Here is a 20,137-nt window from a genome sequence, read left to right as displayed (position 1 = left end):
AATGATATTAATGCATGGGTTAAAACAACCTTCATAGGATCCATCTGTTGTTCTGTATGTGATGTCAGGAAAGACAGCTTTCATCGATGAATCTCTGATTCTCATCTGTGAAACGGAGAAATTAAAAATCGTATATTTAAAATACTACTCACCTTATTACAATTTATAATGATTAAGATGATTAATACTTAATGATTTACTATTGTGTCTTAAGAACTGTTATGTTGCAGCATGTTAAATTTCAGTATTCTTTATTACTTAGCATATAATGTATATTTATTATATGTCAATCACCTTGCATGTATGCTCTCATTATTTTTATCTATAAAAAATCACAAAGCACAAATGGATTAAGGAATTTGTTCAATCTCATGTTGCCTTCACGAATAAAATTTAATTGCAAATTCAGGAAGTTAAATATTGATTCCTGCCTTCTTAATTACAAATAAATTAATATGTTTGAACATAGTAAGTATAAAAAAGAGAAATGTGATTTCCTCCCCACTCATTCTTCAATTTGGTCTCTTATCTCTTCACCAATAGCTATCCCTCAGCAATAGTCTCTTATAACTGTGGGTGTGCAGTTCCAAAGAATTGAATGTGATTGCACACACATATTCATATTTATGTATTCACATATATTTGTATTCACAATTTTATTTTCTATTATTTATAATTTATTTGCAGCATTTTTAAAAAGGAAATTACTTTCATGATAACTATTAAGACTGAATAACAGAGAAAAACCTTTAATGGCATGATTTTGAAACAGGTAACCTCTCCTCTAGTGACATTTAGTTCATGTAAAGAATACTTTCATGCCCATTATCTTCTGGGTGTTTTCAATATCTAGTTCTTTTCATTCTCTATTCTGATATTTATTATATAAGTCTGACCTGTTTGAAGGACACTTATAGGATTTGAGTGCCTCCTCCATGATGATGATGAAATTTAATTGCTATTGTGATGATATTGGAAAGTGGTACCTCTAAGTATGATTAGGTCATGTGGACAAACCCTAGTGAATAGATTAAGATCAGAGGAGTAGGTTAGTCATTGGCCTTGTTGTAAAAGTGAGGTCATTCTCTGCAGCTTGATCTGCCTTCCACCGTTTTGTGCTCCAACACATTCTCTTGCCATGAGATGCCCTCTACTATGTTACAATGCAGCAAAAATACCGTCACCAGATGACAGCACCATGCTCATAGACTTCCTGTCCTGCAAAACTGTAGAAATAAAGTTATTTTCCTTACAAATTACTCTATGGCATTCTGTTTTAGCAACAGAAATGGACTAACATGAAAATAAACACATTCCCATCCCTTGTGTAGTAGCTAGTTAGTACAGTAGGAAGACATGGCAGAAGATCAGAGTGAGAAAGAACATCTAGGGTACTTAGGTCCTTAACTTCCTTTTCCTAGATAATCTGGGACTTATTCTACTCTCCATTAAAGGCTGTTGCTTTTCTCAAAGAGAGCATTCTTACATCGTGCCATACTACAATAACTGCTTGTTACTCTTGACCTTTTAATTCCAAGGCCAGTACTAGCTCTTTTATTACTAGTTCTGGATTTTTGTGCATTATTCAAGAGGCAATGCAATAATAAGTTACTCTATCACCCACATTTCAATGTTTCATTCCTTTATAAAGAACATCCTTGTATTATTCATATCATTTTGGAGAGAACTTTGAGCCTACCAGGTAATACATTGGTTGAGATGCCCATATCCCATACTTTTAGTCTGAGTATGAGTCACAGATTTGGCTCCTGGTTCCAGCTTCCTGCTAATATAGAACCCAGGAGGTAGCTCTGACAGCTCAAGTAATTGAATTCCTTTCACCCATGTGGGAGATCTGTATTCAGCTTTAGCTCCTGAGTTCAGCTCAGCCCAGCCCCAACCACTATGGGCATTTGGAGAATGATCCAGCAGATAAGAGATATCCCCATCTGTGTGTGTGTGTGTCTCTCTCTCTTTTTCAATGTGTCTCTCAAATAAATAAAAAAAATTCTAATTTGAATTTATCATCTGTGCATTTTGTTCTGTCCTTAACTTTCACATTCCTCAAGTGAGGCAAAGTGTAAGTATGTGAAAATGTGTTGGAATTAGAACTTTGGAATTTACAACTACACTCTCAGTACGTATGAGTACCAAGGTTAGTTCCTTGGGCTCTCTGACTGTTATGTCTCTCATATGTAAACTGAGGATAATGATGTTTCAATTGCAGAGTGATAGTATGGGCCACAGTTACTGCGTGGGGTTTGACATACACTTCATATCCATAGAAATGTTAGTGTTGTAGAAATACTGGTAGTTTTTACTTCGCAAACAAATTTTATTTCATCAATCATATAGCAATAAAAGTCCTTTTAATTTTCATTTCACCTCTGATCTAATTTGGGGCAAATGGATATTTCTAAGAAAAAGTGGATATGTTACCACATACAAACTGATATGCAAATCTAATTTTTCCCATAAATCATTTTACATTTTCCTATAAGTGTAAATTAGTTAACACTCATATTTAAATGCTTACAGCTCAAAAATAAATGATAGTATTAAAATCTTTCAACTAGGGGCTGATTAGTTGCATTGCAAAGAAAATTTTCACTGTTGGGAAAACATCTATCTGTCTTGCAACATATTAAAATACCAAAATATTCTGATAAAAATCTATGTAGTTTAAATATTGTAAGCCACTAAACTTTCCTCATATTAAAGATTGAGCTTTATTTTAGATAATGTATCTATAAATCAGAACAACAAATAGTTGTTCCCTGATGGCAATTCTGTGGCCCAGTTCACCATCTATAGAAGTTTTTAAACTACCAGCAATTCAGAGGGAGGGGCCAAGCAGAGAGATTTGTTTATTTCCCAGCCAAATTAAAGTTAATATTCTTGCTATATCCAACTTATAGTCCCATACATAATATGGCTGTATGTTTCCTATCTTTGGGTGATATCAGATCTGTGTAATGTAGTTTCAAACTGTATGTAAGTAGTAGAAAAACTTTGAAAATCACCTAGAATGATACTATTGATAAACTAATATTTGAGTACCTCTTATGTTCCTAGATATATAGTGAGATATTTTTCATGAATGACTTCACTCAATGCTAGCTAACCCTTCCAGGTAGGTACTAATGCTAAGTCAAATTTCTAGTATATAAACCTTTGGTCTTAACCACAAAGCTATAAAGTCATACCTGCATTTGTTAAATATATTCTCATCTTGTATTAACATAATATATTTTGTTGTTTTTAAATGAATTAAGTGACCCAATTTAATTTTTTACTTTTATACTTGGCTTCCAGAAATATCAGACAGATTTATCTCAACATCAAATGAAAACGAGTCAGACCCTACATGTCAGCATTTATCAGAATCTGTTGTCAATCACTATCAGGCTCCCCATGTGTTTGGCTGTGTTGCGCAGTTCCTAAAGTCCACCTGATTCTGGGTAAATGGAGATGATTATGCTGTCCAGGGCTGGCGGCTTCCATGTTTACCTTCCACTCTTTGCATAGGTATGATGATTTTTTGTACATCTGCTACTCCTGCTGCAGTTGGGGTGTGAATGCACACCTCACAGTATCCTCTGCTAACAGAGGTAAGCTTTAGAAAATTGCTCACTGCTTCTATAGTCCCCATCCTTAACATTTGACATCTCACAGTCTTCCCTGCAATTAACCTGTCTTGTTATTTAGGCATGCTTGTTATTTGGTCCAAGACTCCTGACATTCATAAGAATGTCACAAGCCTATGCCCTTCCCTTTCTTGAGAAAATTATCTCTTTATCCAAGCTGAGTAATTATTGCCTCCATTAAAAACTCATGTTTTTATTCACATATTTTAAGTAGGGAAATGCCAGGGTAAATTATTTTGTGGACAAGCTTTTAATCATAAAACTAGATGAGTGTTTTCTTTAAACTCACTCCCGACATGCAAAGAAGCTATCATTAGGATACCTGGATCTGAGGTCACGAAGGTAGTAAAGTGACAAGAGAAGAAGAAATAGGCTGGATACAACTGGGATTCATATCAACAATATGCAAACAACTTAAATTCAGATATTAGGTGGTCCATTGACAAAGCACCTAGTAGCCTCCTTCTAAGTTTGTGTTTTATATTACCCTTCCATCATCTCCTCATTACTAGCCAGTCTTTAGATACATGGACATTTATAACTATCTTCTATTAAAGAGTAGAAAACCTAGTCTAGATTCAGGAAAATAGGATACAAATCTACATATATATGTGCAGGGAAACAGTTTTAAAATCCCATTTCTTTTCTTCCTTTTCGCAATACAGGTCTCTCAGATTGAGGGTGGGGGAGGGGAAATGCCCTATTATAAGGAAATGTGTTATACTTGTAAAATAGAAGGGATATTTTTAAATTGAAGTTCTTTTCCCAATTCACCTTCCCACACTTTTTAAAAGATTTATTTGTTTATTTACTTGAAAGGCAGAGGTACAGAGAGAAAGGGAGAGAGAGAGAGATTTACCATTCGTTGATTCACTCCCCAAGACAGTTACAATTGCCAGGGTTGTGCCAGTCCAAAGCCAGGAGCCAGGGGGCTTCATCTAGGTCTTCGACATAGGTGGCAAGGGCTTAAACACTTGGCCCATCCTCCACGCCATTATCTGGGAGTTGGATTGGATGTGGAGCAGCTGGGACAGGAACCAACATCCATATGGGATGCTGGTGTCCTAGATGTTGGCTTTTATGTGCTGCACCACAACGGCAGCCCCAACTTTCCACATTTTTTATGTAGCTGCATGGTAGTTATTGTTATTCCAATATCACAAATATGGAAACAAAATCAAAGATATTTAATTTGTGCAAATCTCACCTACAACAAATTACTGGACTTGGAATTTGAACTTGTTAGTTCCATTTTTATCCATTTGCCTTATATACTATGCTGTCAATCCATAAAGGTTATCAAATTATTCAATATGAACTATGCAGAAAAAATAATTTTTCGAAGTGTCTTAGGACTTATAGAGATACTTCTTGAATTCTGGCATGTAATTCCAAATAAATTTGGCAGATAAGAGATCATTCCGTCATCAAGTGCAATTCTCACATAGGTATTACCCTTTCCTAGCTTCATTACAGTTTCTTAATCTTGATAGGAAACGATTTAGAATTTCTGGAAATGTGGAGTGATTTGGGATGGAAATTCTAACTCAAGTTATCTGACGTTTGTGATATGGAGCACAGGAATTCATAGAGCTCTGATGTTCTCCTCCACTAGAAGCAGATGACACTTCTCTTGAAGTCACCTTTAATTTTTCAGTTGCAAACATTTTACTCTGCTCTCAGAAAGTCCCAGCATTTCCTGAGCAATGTTTTTTATGTCCCTACCTCTCCTCTAAATATATCTCTTCCTTTGATGGCTATTGGTGGTGGTCCTTTCTACATTTCTCCCTCTGCTGGGCAGAGATAGGAGACATAGGCCTTCTTGATGCCCTTTGGCTGCTTCCTAGCAATCACCTTGCCTTCACCTTGACCACGTCATCACCTGAAACGACTGTAACTCTCTGTTGTAGTCATCTTCAGTCATTCTCATTCATTGTACAATGTCTTCTAAACACAACTGCTTGATGATCTTAGTATGCATGCATATTACCCCTAAATATCTTGAATCTGAATTTCCCTACTTTTCCTCCATTGCACTGGTTCTCTACCTGATATCAGTTACCTATGCTCCTAACCCAGACTTTGATAGTACCCAGTAATATGAAAGGGTCTTCAAGACTTTATGGAAAATACATATTTAAAAAATTATGCATGGACATCAAACATCTTTCCATCAAAATAAACTCATTTTCAAACTGTATTTATTTACTTATTTATTTTATTTTAAATTTAGAGTGAGGGAGAGGGTGACAGACAGACAGTTCTATATCTGTTGGTTCACTCCCCAAATATCTACAACAGCCAAAATTGGGCCAGGCCAAAGACAGGATTCTAGATATCCATCCAGGTCTCCCCCACAGGTAGCATGGAACCCAGATACTCGAGTTATCATCCGTTGTCTTCCAGGATGCATTGGAAGGAAACTGGATCAGAAGCAGAGCAGCTGGGACTGCAACTGGCAACCTGATTTTTGATGCTGACATTCCAGATGATGTAACACTCACCTCAATAAACTCAACTTTTAATTCCATCTTTCTATAACCTCTTTGAAGGAAGTTTGTATGCTTCCTCCATTCAGAATAGTCAAGCTTCTCAACTTTTTCCCATTCTAAATTACATGCTTAAAAATGCTTCAACTAACTAAGACTTTAATACTTTGACAGTATTTCTTTTGTTTCTCATTCCTCTCATAACCTCACTTCATTTCTCTCCAACCTTAGATCCTATGAGCAATAGATATAATTATACCATCAGCTTCATTACTTCATTTTCCCTTTTCTATAATTCTCTGCTAAGCTTCAACACTGGATAAGTTCACCTTCATTCTTATAGCCCAATGTAAATACAGACAGAGAGAACACACACAAAACGTTGCTGAGTGCTCATACATTAAATTCACCATGCTAATGTCAAGCCAGGCCTCTGTGCTGCCAGGCAATTCTATTCCATTTCCCTAGTCCATTTTATCTTCTATCTCTGATTTCACATCCCACATGCTTTGATTACTACATTTATCTAAACACTGTGTCTGTACCTTTATATTCTATCTTCCATTCTATTAATTTAGATGAGTTATCTGGGCTCCTAGCTAATGCCATTTTCTCTACCTATGTGTTACTTCCCTACTTTCTACCCAAGGACATCTGCTGAGTAATGTCCCATCACTCTACTGTACCATCATTTTTCCTTTGGAAGGAAACGGAGCTAACAGCCTGCAGACATGGTTTTATTTCTCCAATATTAAGCTATGTTTAATAAATTATCCTCTGTCACCCCATTTCTGTTTTCTACAACAGTATTATCCTCCCATTTTCTCCTGAAATTACTTCCAGTGGGACATTTGCTTCCTCCATCACCCTCATTCATCTACTCTATCAAAGAACCCAGCAGTCAGAGTGCTCTAAGCCCAATGGTGAAGCCTTGATTCTCATTTTCCTTCACCTGTGTTGGAACAGTTGATCAGCTCTTACTGAACTATCCTGTAGTATATGGTCCCTCTTCCTTCTCTTCCTTCTACACTGGCTTCTCCTTCCACCATGTCCATTGCTGATGCTTTCATAATCAACCTGGAAATAACAGCACTTTTCTTTGCTTACAATCACTCCCTAGTGTCTGGAATATAGTATGACATATAGTATCTAGTATGATATAGTATGATATATAGTATCTAGTACATCAGTTTTAAATATTGTCTGCATGAGATGCCTGTATATTCTCCTGTTATAATATCTTTCCTGACTGGAAAACAAATATATCTAATTATCTACCTCTGCTTTATGCTAAACATTTGCTTTCTCAGCTTCCCAAATCTCATTCCTTCTCCCAACCCCTCTATTTCAATAAACAGCTCTTTCATTTCAGCCATATTTCTTGATATCCTACTTAAGTTTTTCTTTCTATTACTCTCACATTTATGCCATCTGCAAATCAGATCACATTTTTGTTAGATTTGTTTTTTTTTTATTTAACTTATACAAGTTCCATATATTCCATATATATAGATTTAGGATCCCAGAGAGATTTCCTCCCTGTCTCCCTTCCCACCCTGCCCTCCAAACCCTCCTCCCCCTCCCTCTCAGATTCTCCTTCTTAACGCTTACCATGATCTGTTTTCAGTATACTTAATGATCATATAGTTAACCCTACTTTAAATAATGGAGCTCAACAAATAGCATGAAGAAAAAGAAACACTTCTAAACAAAACATTGTTCCTCTATGTCGCTCCCCCTCTTCGTGGAGGAACGACACAGGACCCTGCGCTGTTCTTTTGTCTGCTCGGCCCTTCCCGGGTTTGCTGCTGGTTCTTCCCGGGTTGGCTACCGTCCCTTCCACCTCCGTGGAAGGGCGGTTCCCCCTGGCCACTTTCCCCACTTCCGCGGGGGAGCGGCACACCGCCGGCCGGCTCTCTCGGGGGCTGCACAGATGTTCCCTCAGATGTTCCTGGTGCATGTTGTCTCTCTCTTCCTTTATAGTCCTCTTCCACCAATCCCAACTCTGCTACCCACACGCCGAGTACGCTGCTCTCCTCCAATCAGGAGCACAGTTTATTGGTTGAACTGGAGGCAGCTGTGTAGAAGCTGTTTCTCCCTTCTCAGCGCCGTATTGTGGGAGAGCAGATGCATAGAATAAGTCTTAATTCCAGTAACTTAGTCTAGTCTGAGTTGCTCCCCACACTCTATGGAAGAGACCAGTGTTATAAATAATCATCAAATGTCAAGACATCTGTTTCAGACCAATACACTACATTTTAGGTATTCTATAGGTTATATTGGATCAGGGGAAACATATTACGTCTATCTTTTGGGGATTGGCTTATTTCACTAAGTATAATGGATTCTAGCTGTGACTATCTTGTTGCGAAAGACAAGGTTTCATTTATTTATAGCTGAGTAGTACTCCACAGTGTATATATACCATAATTTCTTTACGAGTCAACAGTTGAGAAACATCTGGATTGGTTCCATATCTTTTCTATCATGACTTAAATCACATCACTTTTGACATCAAAGTTTATTTGGGGCCTGACCACATCTTTTCATAGCATCCTCTGTCCTGGATTTCCGTTGTATGATATTGTTCAACACCTTAAAGTCTATGTTTAGCAGCATTTTTTTCCTAAAACATAAATTTAATGAATTCCTCTACACAAAACATTCCAATTGTTTCTTCTTTCACTAGGGTTAGATGAGAATCCTTCTAATTGCCTGCAGCAGTCCAGTCTCCCAGAACCCATTGACATTATCTCCTACAATTCGCTCTTTTGCTCATTTATTTTATCCATATTGAATGCTTTGCTATTTTTTTAAATAGAAGCAATTAGTGTTAGAGGAAATGCTCTATATCTGCTTATAAATTTATATATAATCTTTCTCTCTGTTTCTGTCCTTCCTATAACTAGAATAAAACTTCATGAGAGCTAGATAAAGACAGTGCTAGGTTTATTGTGGCATGCCTAGAACAGTGTCTACAACATAGCAGGTACTTAGCACTAATATTGACCCAGTGTGTAAAAATGAATAAAAATATCATTTTGGATGATTTTATTTACTTTAATTTTTATTTGTAAATAGGAGAGAGAGGGAAATGGGGAGGAAAACAGATATCTTCCAGCCACTGCTTCACTCCTCAAAAGCCCAGAACTGAAATTAAGTGTCCCTTGTGAGTGTCAGGGATCCAAGTACTTGAGCCATCATCTGCTACTTCCCAAAATATGCATCAGTAGGAAGCTGAACTTTCAGCTGGGTAATCAGAAACTTAAACCTAGCACTTAGATATGGGATGCAGGTGTCCCAAGCAGGGACTTAGTCATTGTGCCAGATGACCCTGCTTCTACAGTTACTCAGTCTTAGAAGTAAATGTTATGCATTTGTAATTTTTTTCTGTAGACATTTTTTCTTTGCTTACCAGGAAAGGTATCCTGTTATCTTCTGTCGGTAGGAAAAAATGGAAAAGTCAGCTTAAATGATTCTTCAGGTAAATTGTACTTAGTTAATCTTATGCATATATATGTGTGTGTGCATATATATGTGTGTATATATATATGAATTTGTGTTTTGCCATGGGAAGATGAAATGATAACTATTTCCTTAGAGTGATAGTGATGGGAGCCCCACAGGGGGAGGGAAGGAAGTGATAGAGGGAAGATTCTACTCTTGGCTAAAAAATTTTATTTCTGACAATATTTAAAATCATATCTTGCAAAAATTAGAATAATTATCTTCCCAAATCTCTACTGAGTCTTTATGTGAGATTCATGTAGGTCCTAATAGTACCAAATATCACAGAAACTAAACACATTTTATGCTGCCCTTATTATGTTAAATGAAACAACATTTTCTCCTCCCTAAAATACATTTTTCATTAATTGGCAATAAATAGTATTATATCAAAATTGCTTCTTTTGAGATTAATAGGAAAAATAAAATCTTGCACCATTTTTCATGTCTAAAATATTCAGAAAATATTTCTTCTCATCCTTTATTTCATTTGGGATATATTAAATGAATTAATTTAGAACCACTGGAAAGACTAATAGTGGATACAGAAAAGGTAGTAATACTTATGAAATTACTGCTCACTTAATTACCCACATGTTTTAATTACCCCCTTAATTACCCAAACATCTAACTGTTTTTGCTGACACTCTGATTCTCATTCAAAGTTTTATTTTAATGCTGTCTGCAACTTGGTATATATTTAAGCAGTGAATGAAAAGTTGACTCTTAAGTAGAATGGGAGAAAATATTTGTGAACTACACAGCTGATAAATGGTTAATATCCAGGACCTAGAAAGAGCTCAAGAAACTCAACAACAACAACAACAAAACAAACAATCCAATCAAGAAACAGGTGACGGACATGAACAGGCATTTTTCAGAGGATGATATTCAAATGACCAATAGACACATGAGAAAATGCTCAGGATCACCAGCTTTCAGGGAAAGGCAAATAAAAACAATGATGCGTCACTTCATTCCAGTTAAAATGGCTACCATCCAAAAATCAAAATAAATAAATAAATACTGGTGAGGATGTGAGAAAAAGGTACCCTAATACAATGTTGATGGGAATGTAAACTAGTAAAGATAGTATGGCGATTCCTCAGAAATCTGAAAATAGATCTGCCATATGACCCAGCCACCCCACTCCTGAGAATTTTATCAAATGAAATCATTATATGAAAGAGTTATCTATACCTCCATGTTTATTGTAGCCCAGTTCACAATAGTTAAGATATGGAATCAACCCAGATGTCTATCACATGATGATTGGATAGAGAAAATATGGTATATATACACTGTGGAACACTACTCAGCCATAAAAAGGAATGAAATGCTGTCTGCTACAACAAAACAGAGGCACTGGAAACCATCATCCTTGGTGAAATAAGCCAGGCTCAAGAAACCAAATATATTTTTCTCTGATATGTGTCCATTATTACAGAATTTAAAAAAAAGTATGGGAAGAAAATGGACATCTTGTGATGTAATTATTGTTTTTAGCCTTTGTTTACACTTCTGTGGAATTGTGATCTGCTTTTTTTTTTTTTTTTTTTTTGACAGGCAGAGTGGACAGTGAGAGAGAGAGAGAGAGAGAGAGAAAGGTCTTTCTTTGCCGTTCGTTCACCCTCCAATGGCCGCCGCGGCTGGCACGCTGCGGCAGGTGCACCGCGCTGATCCGAAGGCAGGAGCCAGGTGCTTATCCTGGTCTCCCATGGGGTGCAGGGCCCAAGCACTTGGGCCATCCTCCACTGCCTTCCCTGGCCACAGCAGAGAGCTGGCCTGGAAGAGGGGCAACCAGGACAGATTCCAGCACCCCGACCGGGACTAGAACCCGTGTGCCGGCGCCGCTAGGCGGAGGATTAGCCTGTTGAGCCACGGCGCCGGCCGATCTGCTTACTTTTTACCTATTGAATATTATTGTGATTGGTGAATTAAGCCTGTGATTACAGAGTGGACTGAAAGTGTGTCTTTGCAAAAGTTAAAGAAAAAAAAAGGAAGGGAAAAGGGGGGTTGAGTGAGGGAGAAGGTGAGGAAGGGAAGTATGGCTATCTTCTTAGAACTGTAACTGTGACATCTGTTCTCTTTATATTAATAGAACTTTTAAAAAAAATAATTTTGCTGAACTTTAAAAAATAGCATGATTAAAGGAAATATTTGGTAGAATTTTCAGCATCTTTGTAATGGAAGGAATGAATGTTCGTTTTTCAATAAAAAAAAAAATGCACCTCAAGAGAGAGACTGAACTCAACTCTATTGGAATAAAATGTGAGAGAGTTAAGCACTGTGATGTTAGGCTGTTTTGTATCTTGCCTTGGAGAGTGGGATATAGGGATGTGATACTACTCAATTATTATATTTCAAAGAATGACTTCTGTGGCCTTGAGAAAGAAGCCATTCCTGTCTAGTAAAATGGACAAGAGACTGGGAGAACTTTTGTGTCTCAAAGAAAAGAACATGACTACAATTGGAAAATTTCTAAAATAAATGCTCCAAGAAGAGATATACCCTTTTTTTAAAGATTTATTTTATTTATTTGAAAGGCAGAGTTGAAAGAGAGAGAGATCTTTCATCCACTTGTTCACTCCCCAAGTGGCTGCAAGGGCCAGGGGCTGGGCCAGACTGGGCCAGGTTGAAGCCAGGAGCCAGGAGGTTTCTTCTATGTCTCCCACATGGGTGGCAGGGGTTCAGGGACTTGGGCTATTTTCCACTTCCTTCCTCGGCACATTAGTAAAGAGCTTGATTGGAAATAGAGTAGCCAGGACTTGAACCGGCACCCATTTGGGATGCCAGTGTTGCTGTTGGCAGTTTTACCTGCTATGCCACAACTCTGACTGTGAAAACAGTTTTTTTTTTTTTTAAGATTGATTTTTTATTTAAAATGCAGAGTAACAGAAAGAAGAGGAGGAGGAGAAAGAGGAGGAGGAAGTGGAACAGGCAGAAGAGGAGGGAGGGAGAAATGGAGAGAGAGAGAGAATATTCCATCTATTGGTTCGCTCCCCAAATGGTTCCAAGGCATGAGGCTGGTTCAGACCAAATCCTGAAACTTGGACCTCCATTCACGTCTCCCACATGGGTAATAGTGTCCTAAGCACTTATACCATCATGCACTGCTTTCTAAGGTGCATTAGCAGGGAGCTGGACTGGGAAGTGGAGCAACTGGGACTCAAACAGGCATTTTGCTGCACCACAATGTCAACCCCCTTAAAAAGAGATTTTGAGCCTAGAATTGGGACAAAAACCTATGGAAAGTCTGGTCAAATAGAAGGAAACATTAAGACATCTCTATCACTTAAAACTTATTATACACTAGGCATTTTCAATTAGATCGCATCACTTCATTTCTAAAACTAGGATATTATAACGTATATGCTATAATACGCACTCAAACTGTTGAGTTGCAAGTCTGACAGAGAAAAGGATAGGATAAAGATTCTAAGATGGTATAAGAAAGTGTAGTTTCCTTAGCCATCCTGGTTCAGGTTATCATCTCTTCTCCATGTTGGAAAAAATGTCACTGGATGCCACCTGTAGCTCTTAGCATTGTCCTCTCAATCAGTTAGAACACAATAGTCGCTACACTTTCCACAGAAGAAAATTGCTTTCTAACTCTGCTGAGTTCCACCTCAATTAATCCCAAGCGTCTCTCCCCTAAAGCTTGGGATCCTATAGCTTCCTCCCCACCTGGGTAATTTATTTCCTCCCAATGACAGGTGGCTTGCACCAAGCATCCTCTCTCAAAGAGCAGCTCATTTCAGAGCTGATTGTTTTTTAAGTGTTTATCAAGAAGATCACTTTGGGTTAAAGAGTTTTAGGGGAAAAAAAAATCTGTCCTTGACAATGCCTTTTGGTTGGTGAAAGTAAAATCAGGAAAAAGAAAACTTATTGGCTGGTGTGCCTCTACCCTGTCACCTCTAATTCCATCGGAGTCTTAGTCATTAGCTTAGGTGAGACGTTCCTTATTGGGAAGATCATACATATTGGAAAAGCATTGTCATTGAAATACTGTCATGCTTTCTATTCCCAGTGAATGCTAGAAGAAATACCCTGATTTTCTTCCTATTACACTGGCTTTCATAAGCCATTGTCTTCACTAGGGAAAATATATTCTGAATAATATGCTTTTCCACATTGTCTGAGGTTGTAGAGTGGGAAGTTACTCAGTCTGTGGTGAACTTTATTATCAGGATGTGATGCCATGTGATTTAGGTTAAAACCCAATGTTTATTCCCGAGGAGGAAGTATTTGAACTTGGATATGCCTTACAAATGTGATTGCATGTGATTATATAAACTTGGCTTTCGTGAGTGTTAACAGAACAACTCACCAAATATTTACAGGTTTCTAGTTATTTACTTCCTCTAATCCATTCTCCATGTTCCTGACCACAGGGATCTTTTAAAATCACAAATCTGATCGTGTCTCTCCTATTCTGAAGTCCCCAGTGGCTGCTGTATACTCATCTCTTCACTAGGGAGTACAAACCTAGAGGTGTGAAGTGGTTTGCCAGGCTTATTCCACAGCATAGGATAAGCATTGGATTGAACTTTCAAAATATTTGGACACTGTATAGCTTTCAAAATAAAACCAACTAATCCTGGTTGGAATAAAACATTCACATAAATCTTTAATGTGAAGTAAGTTATTAAAAAAAAAAAAAAGGAAATCAACGTATTCCTGGCTTTGGTGCTTATACCTGTAGGTCTCTGAGGGACGTTTTCTAGTTCATCTTCTAACAGGAATATGCGAATGGAAAATTTTGATTTCTATTGGTCTGTCATGTTCTCCAGAAATAAGCACTAAATACTATTATTCCATGCTGACTATTCTTGCACTATCATCCTTGGGCACATCTGGGTCACACATCGTTTCCCCCCTACTCAGTCCCCCCAAAATTCCCATGGTCAGAACAAAAGACTTCACTTTCATATAGACTGTTTCACTCACCTAAAGACACTCCCCCGTCCTTGAACATACAATATATACCATCAAACCTTGTTGAAAAGTTGTTTTCTCTCTTAACTCTTGCCTGAAAATCTCAAATATGAAGTCATGACCATCTCCTTAAAGACATTATTTAATTATTGTCATTTTATATTCTTATAAATATCTTTTTTGAGTCAAAAGAAATAAAGGAAGGGAGAGAGGGAGGGAGGGAGGAAAGAAGGAAGGAAAGAAGGAAGGAAGGAAGGAAGGAAGGAAGGAAGGAAGGAAGGAAGGAAGGAAGGAAGGAAGGAAGGAGAGAGATTAAGACCAGTAATCCCCATTTCTCTAAAGCTTTCAAGATTAGCATCAAGTCCTTTTTCAACTATCATGGCCCTAGTCACCTCTCTGACCTCACTCAGGCCTCCTGTCCCTGTTCCCTTCTGTTTATACACCTCACTGGCTTCATTCAGGTCTGAAACTAAACTTGGTCTCCCTTTCTTCATGGATTTTATACACACTGCTCTGTCCACTGAATTCCAGAACTTCAACTTGCCCCACATCCAGTAGTTTTTCCTTTTAACTTCTATTCATCTTGTAGATTGCAGTACCACTCTAGCTTCCTTGAGAAAGCATTTCCTGATTCCCCCAGTTAAATTCTGCCAATGGTTTCCTTTATAATTGTTTCACTCTTACCTTACTTATGTGTCCCAATATTGAAATAATATGACTCTTCCCTTCTGGAAGATGCTTTTGTGAAAAAGGGAGCCATATCTATTTTTACTCAGCATCGAATGTCCAACATTTGACTTTGGACAACACATTAAATAATATCTGTTGGATGCACAATTATCCAACATATATCTCTTGAGAGTCTACTAAGAGACATAAAATATTATAGATTCTAATGGATTCAGCATAATAAGAATAGCTGTTTCTTCTAGTGCTTACAATTTAGAAAGAGTAGAATGACAGCAAAACATTTTGTGTGGCTTTCTTCTGTGTTTGCTAGCATAAAAATATGTTGTACAGTGAACAAATTGATAAGGATTGCCAAATGAGCTATTTTAATTTGGGTAGTCAAGACAGTCCCCTCTAAAAGGTTATATTTAGGCTTAGATCCTTAAGAGGGTTCAATTATACCAAGTTTGAATAAACAATTTCAGCAAAGGCAAGAGCTGTTGCAAATATAAAAATAGCTTTGGCATGTTTGATAATATTAATGTAAATATAGTTTGATAGTGACAAATGGAAGGGGTATGAATCAGGGGGAATATAGATAGAGGTCACATCTATAAACAGGAAATGAGTTTAGCTTTTATTCTAGATTACTGAGGAAACCATGAATGCTTTTAAGCAAAAAACAATAGTGATTTGATTTATGTTCTCCAAAAAGCTCATTTTGTGTTCTGTATCATGAATGAAATAAGTAATGAGAATGGATGCAAGAGATTACTTGGGCAGCTCTCTGGGTTTAAATGAGAAAGTAGTCATACCTTGGAATCAGCGGTCAATAATGGAGATGGGGTAGGACCTTAGCATGTCATGGATATGAGGTATAAAGGGAAGAAAAGATTCCAAGGAAATTATGTTATTAGCCAAGACAGTGATTGATATCTCTTCTAATAAAGTGGAGACGGAAGGAAAATATTTTCAGAATAGGGTGGAAAGATATGGCTCCAAAGTACTCTTTGTTCCCTATTAAGTTTTTTTTTTTTTTTTTGCCTCCAACTTAGAGATGCCAAGTAAAAAATGAGATATATGAATCTATGTTGAATAAATGAGTAGTTTCTGGGAAGCTTGACTGAAAGCAGAATTAAATGGCATTATAGATCAGTTCATAGGAATAGAATAACACAAATGTCATACATTTTAAGTGTGTTTCAATATTGGAGCATTCCAGTCCTCTCCCAATTACCATTAAATTACACTCCACTTAACTAGAAATTTTAATACATGGTTTGGCCTTAAAGTTGCTTTGCTCTTAATTTTTGCCTCTCATTCCTGTATTTATTTTTATGTGCTTCAGACTAACATAAGAAATGCCAAGTTTTCAAGAGAATTATGGAAAAAAAAAAAAAAACAGTTTTGGCATGGGCTCTTAGGCAGCGCAATTGTGCTAACTGGAAAAGCTTAACCTCAGCTGTAAGCTTACTGTTCTCCTGTGGATTTTAGGTGCATTTTGACGTGCACACTGGTAATGAGTTTGGAAGCTCTTGTTTATATGAGGATGTTTATGGAATTCTGGTAGCATTGTATTTCCTAATGCGCAGTGTGAGTCATCAACAATAAAGTTGCCAAGATTACACAGAACTGAGATAACAATTGGCTGCGAAATCAAGTGCAAATTTAACTACATCCTATTATCAAGATGATTATACAATATCCTTGTGATAGCAGAAAGACCTGCAAGATAAAATAAAGTACAACTCAGCGCAAACCCTTGAACTCAAGAAACAGCAAAAATTAAGGGACATCCTACAAAGGAGAGGACCACAGGGAAGAACCACAGCCATATCCACTACATTCGCCTCCAAAGAACAATAACAAAAACAATAGCAGCAAAAAGCAATGCCAACAGAGAGACAGGACCAAGACTTTTACTGGAAAACCTGTTACTGTTAGCCAGTGTCTGGGAGATAACACTTACTCCAGCTTCTTTAATGTTCATTTAGGGCTGGCACCATGGCTCACTAGGCTAATCATCCACTGGCAGCACAGGCACCCCGGGTTCTAGTCCTGTTTGGGACGCCAGGTACTAGTCCCGGTTGCTCCTTTTCCAGTCCAGCTTTCTGCTGCGGCCCGGGAGGGCAGCAGAGGATGGCCCAAGTACTTGGGTCCCTGCACCCGCATGGGAGACCAGGAAGAAGTACCCGGCTCCTGGCTTCTGATCAGCACAGTGCCGGCCATAGCGGCCATTAGGAGAGTGAACCAATGAAAGGAAGACCTTTCTCTCTGTCTCTCTCTCACTGTCTATATCTCTCTCTCTCACTGTCTAACTCTGCCTGGCAAAAAAAAAAAAAAATGTTCATTTATAAATTTTATTCTTAAGACCCATGAGAAATTTTAATTCTTTTTTCTCATTCATTATTTTTTCCTTCCAAAGGTGCTCATCTCTTTAGCAGAAATGTGTGTCTTTTACAACTGAATCCAATGGCATCCCTTGATGACATTCATTCCCACGCACTCTGAACTTCAGACAAGAGTGAGATGATTGCAAAATTGAGCAGAATATTTTTGAAACCATTTCAATACAGAAGTAATTCTTCAGCCATTACAATTTCAAGTAAACATATAACATGTATTTATCCAATATATACCTGCTATCACCAGGTATTCTGATAGGTCCCTTGTCATATCATTCATATAATATGGCAATGAATGTAATAATCTCCCAAATAATACATAGTATAATTTATTATATAAGAGGTAATGTAGAGGGTATTATGGAAGCTTGACTTTTGGAATAAAGGGGTCTGGGTTCTTAAATGTCAAAGTGGGTAATTTCATCCTGTCACCATCGGGAGATCTCAAATAGCCAACATGATCTTGAAGAAGACCTCTCCTGTATTTTCATTTCTTGATTTCAAAACTTACTACAAAGCTACAGTAATCAAAGTAATGTGGTACTAACATGAAGATAGACATATAGACAAGTAAAATAGAATGGAATGGACAGCCCAAAAATAAATGCTTGCTATGCCATCAACTTAATGTCAACAAGCAGACCAAACCTATTCAACGTGGAAAGTAGTCTCTTGCAGAAAAAAAAAAATTATGGGAAGACTTGAGAAATTATTTAATGCAGTGTTTTGAGACACCACTTGGAACACCCACATCTCATATTGAGGTGGCTAAGCTTGGGCCTTAGCTCTGCTTCTGATTCCAGTTTCCTGCTAATGTACACCCTGGGAAGCAGTAGATGATACCTCAATTAGTTGGGTCCAGCCACCAACATGGAGACCATAATTAAGTTGACTCCTGGCTTAAGCCTGGCCCAGTCCCTTGTGAAACAGTATATGGAAAGTTCTCTTTGTCTGTCTCTGTTTCTGTCTCCTTGTTTCTATGCCTTTGAATAAAATGATAATTTTAAAAAGTGACTTAAAATCTGAATACCCATGCCAAAAAAGAAAAATATGGATGTATGCTTGCCTAATAGCATAAAAAAAGTTGACATAAAACTGGTCACAAATGTTAAAGTAATACCTGGAACTATAAAGGTTGTAAAAAAAAAAAAACAGAGGGTAAAACCTTCACAACATTGAATTTAGCAATAATTTATTTCTATAATTCCAAAGGCATAGGACACAAAAGAAAAATATACATAAATTGGGCTCATGATTTTGTGTAAAAAGTATATGGAAGACACTATCAACAAAATAACAAGACAACCAACAGAATGAGAGAAATATTTGAAAGCTATATATGGAAAAAGGGTTGATATCCAGAACATATAGAGAATTTTTGAAGCTCAACAATAAAAATCCAACAACTTGACTCAAAAAATGAGCAAAGAGTTTCAACACTTATTTATCCAAACAAAATATATAAATGTCCAATAAACACATGAAAAAAAATTCAACATTACCAATCATTAGGGAAATGGAAGTCAAAAATGTGATTATGTACTACCTCATACTCATTAAGATGACTGCTATAAATGAAAACACTAGAAAGTAACAATGCTGGTGACGATATGAAGAAATTGGAACCTTTGTGCATTCTTGGTGGAAATGTGTAAAATGGCACAGCTACTTGGAAAACAGTAAGGTAGTTCCTCAAATATTTAAAAAAATATCAAATGATCCAGAATTTCTACTTCTGTGTATATCCAAAATAATTGAAAGCAAAATATCAAAGATATATTTGTATAATGATGTTCACAACGTTGTCACTCTTAATAGCTATTAACACATTGCCAATCAAAAGGTTCACTAGCAGATTAAGGCATAAGAAAAATAAGGATACACATAAAATAGAATAGGATTATTTTATTATTCATCCTTGGAAAAGGAGGGAATTCTGATATAAGGTGCAACATAGATTAACCTTGAGGACATTATGCTATATCAAATAAGTCAGTTATAGACAAACACAGTATGATTCATTCCCATGAGATAATAGGAGTAAAATGTTTGTTGCCAGGACTTTCCAGCAGAGGGAAGAATGGGCAGCTACTGTATAGTGAGTACAGAATTTCATCTTTGCAAGATGGAAAGATTAATGGAGATTGGATGGTTTTTATAAATTAATTATTGGATTGGTGATGGTTTTTACAATAATATGATTGTACTTAATACCTCTGAACTATACACTTAAAAAGGATTAAGATGGTGTGGGCATTTGGAACAGTGATTGGGCCACCTGTTGGGACACCCACACCGCATATTGCAGTGCCTGGGTTCCAGTGCTGGCTCAGCTTTTAATTACAGCTTCCTGCTAGTGTGCACACTGGAAGGTATCATGTAGTGATCAAGTATTTGGGTCTCTATCACCCACATGGGAGACATAGGTAGGATTTGATGTGCATCTTGGCATTTGTGGAATGAGCCAAGCATTGTGAGATCT

General features: G+C 37.2%; 1 protein-coding gene across 1 annotated transcript in view; it reads right to left on the bottom strand.

Moving 5' to 3' along the window:
• The window catches only part of LOC138846537 (uncharacterized), a 117,740-nt gene that overhangs the window by 1,114 nt on the left and 96,489 nt on the right, over nucleotides 1–20,137 (bottom strand). Inside the window, exon 5 of the mRNA XM_070062551.1 lies at nucleotides 30–105. Within this exon, the coding sequence (XP_069918652.1) occupies nucleotides 30–105 (76 nt within the window). The remainder of the gene's footprint in view (nucleotides 1–29; nucleotides 106–20,137) is intronic.

The sequence above is a fragment of the Oryctolagus cuniculus genome, chromosome 18 (assembly GCF_964237555.1).
Source record: "Oryctolagus cuniculus chromosome 18, mOryCun1.1, whole genome shotgun sequence".
NCBI classification, from domain to species: domain Eukaryota; kingdom Metazoa; phylum Chordata; class Mammalia; order Lagomorpha; family Leporidae; genus Oryctolagus; species Oryctolagus cuniculus.
This window is presented reverse-complemented; position numbering and strand designations above follow the sequence as displayed.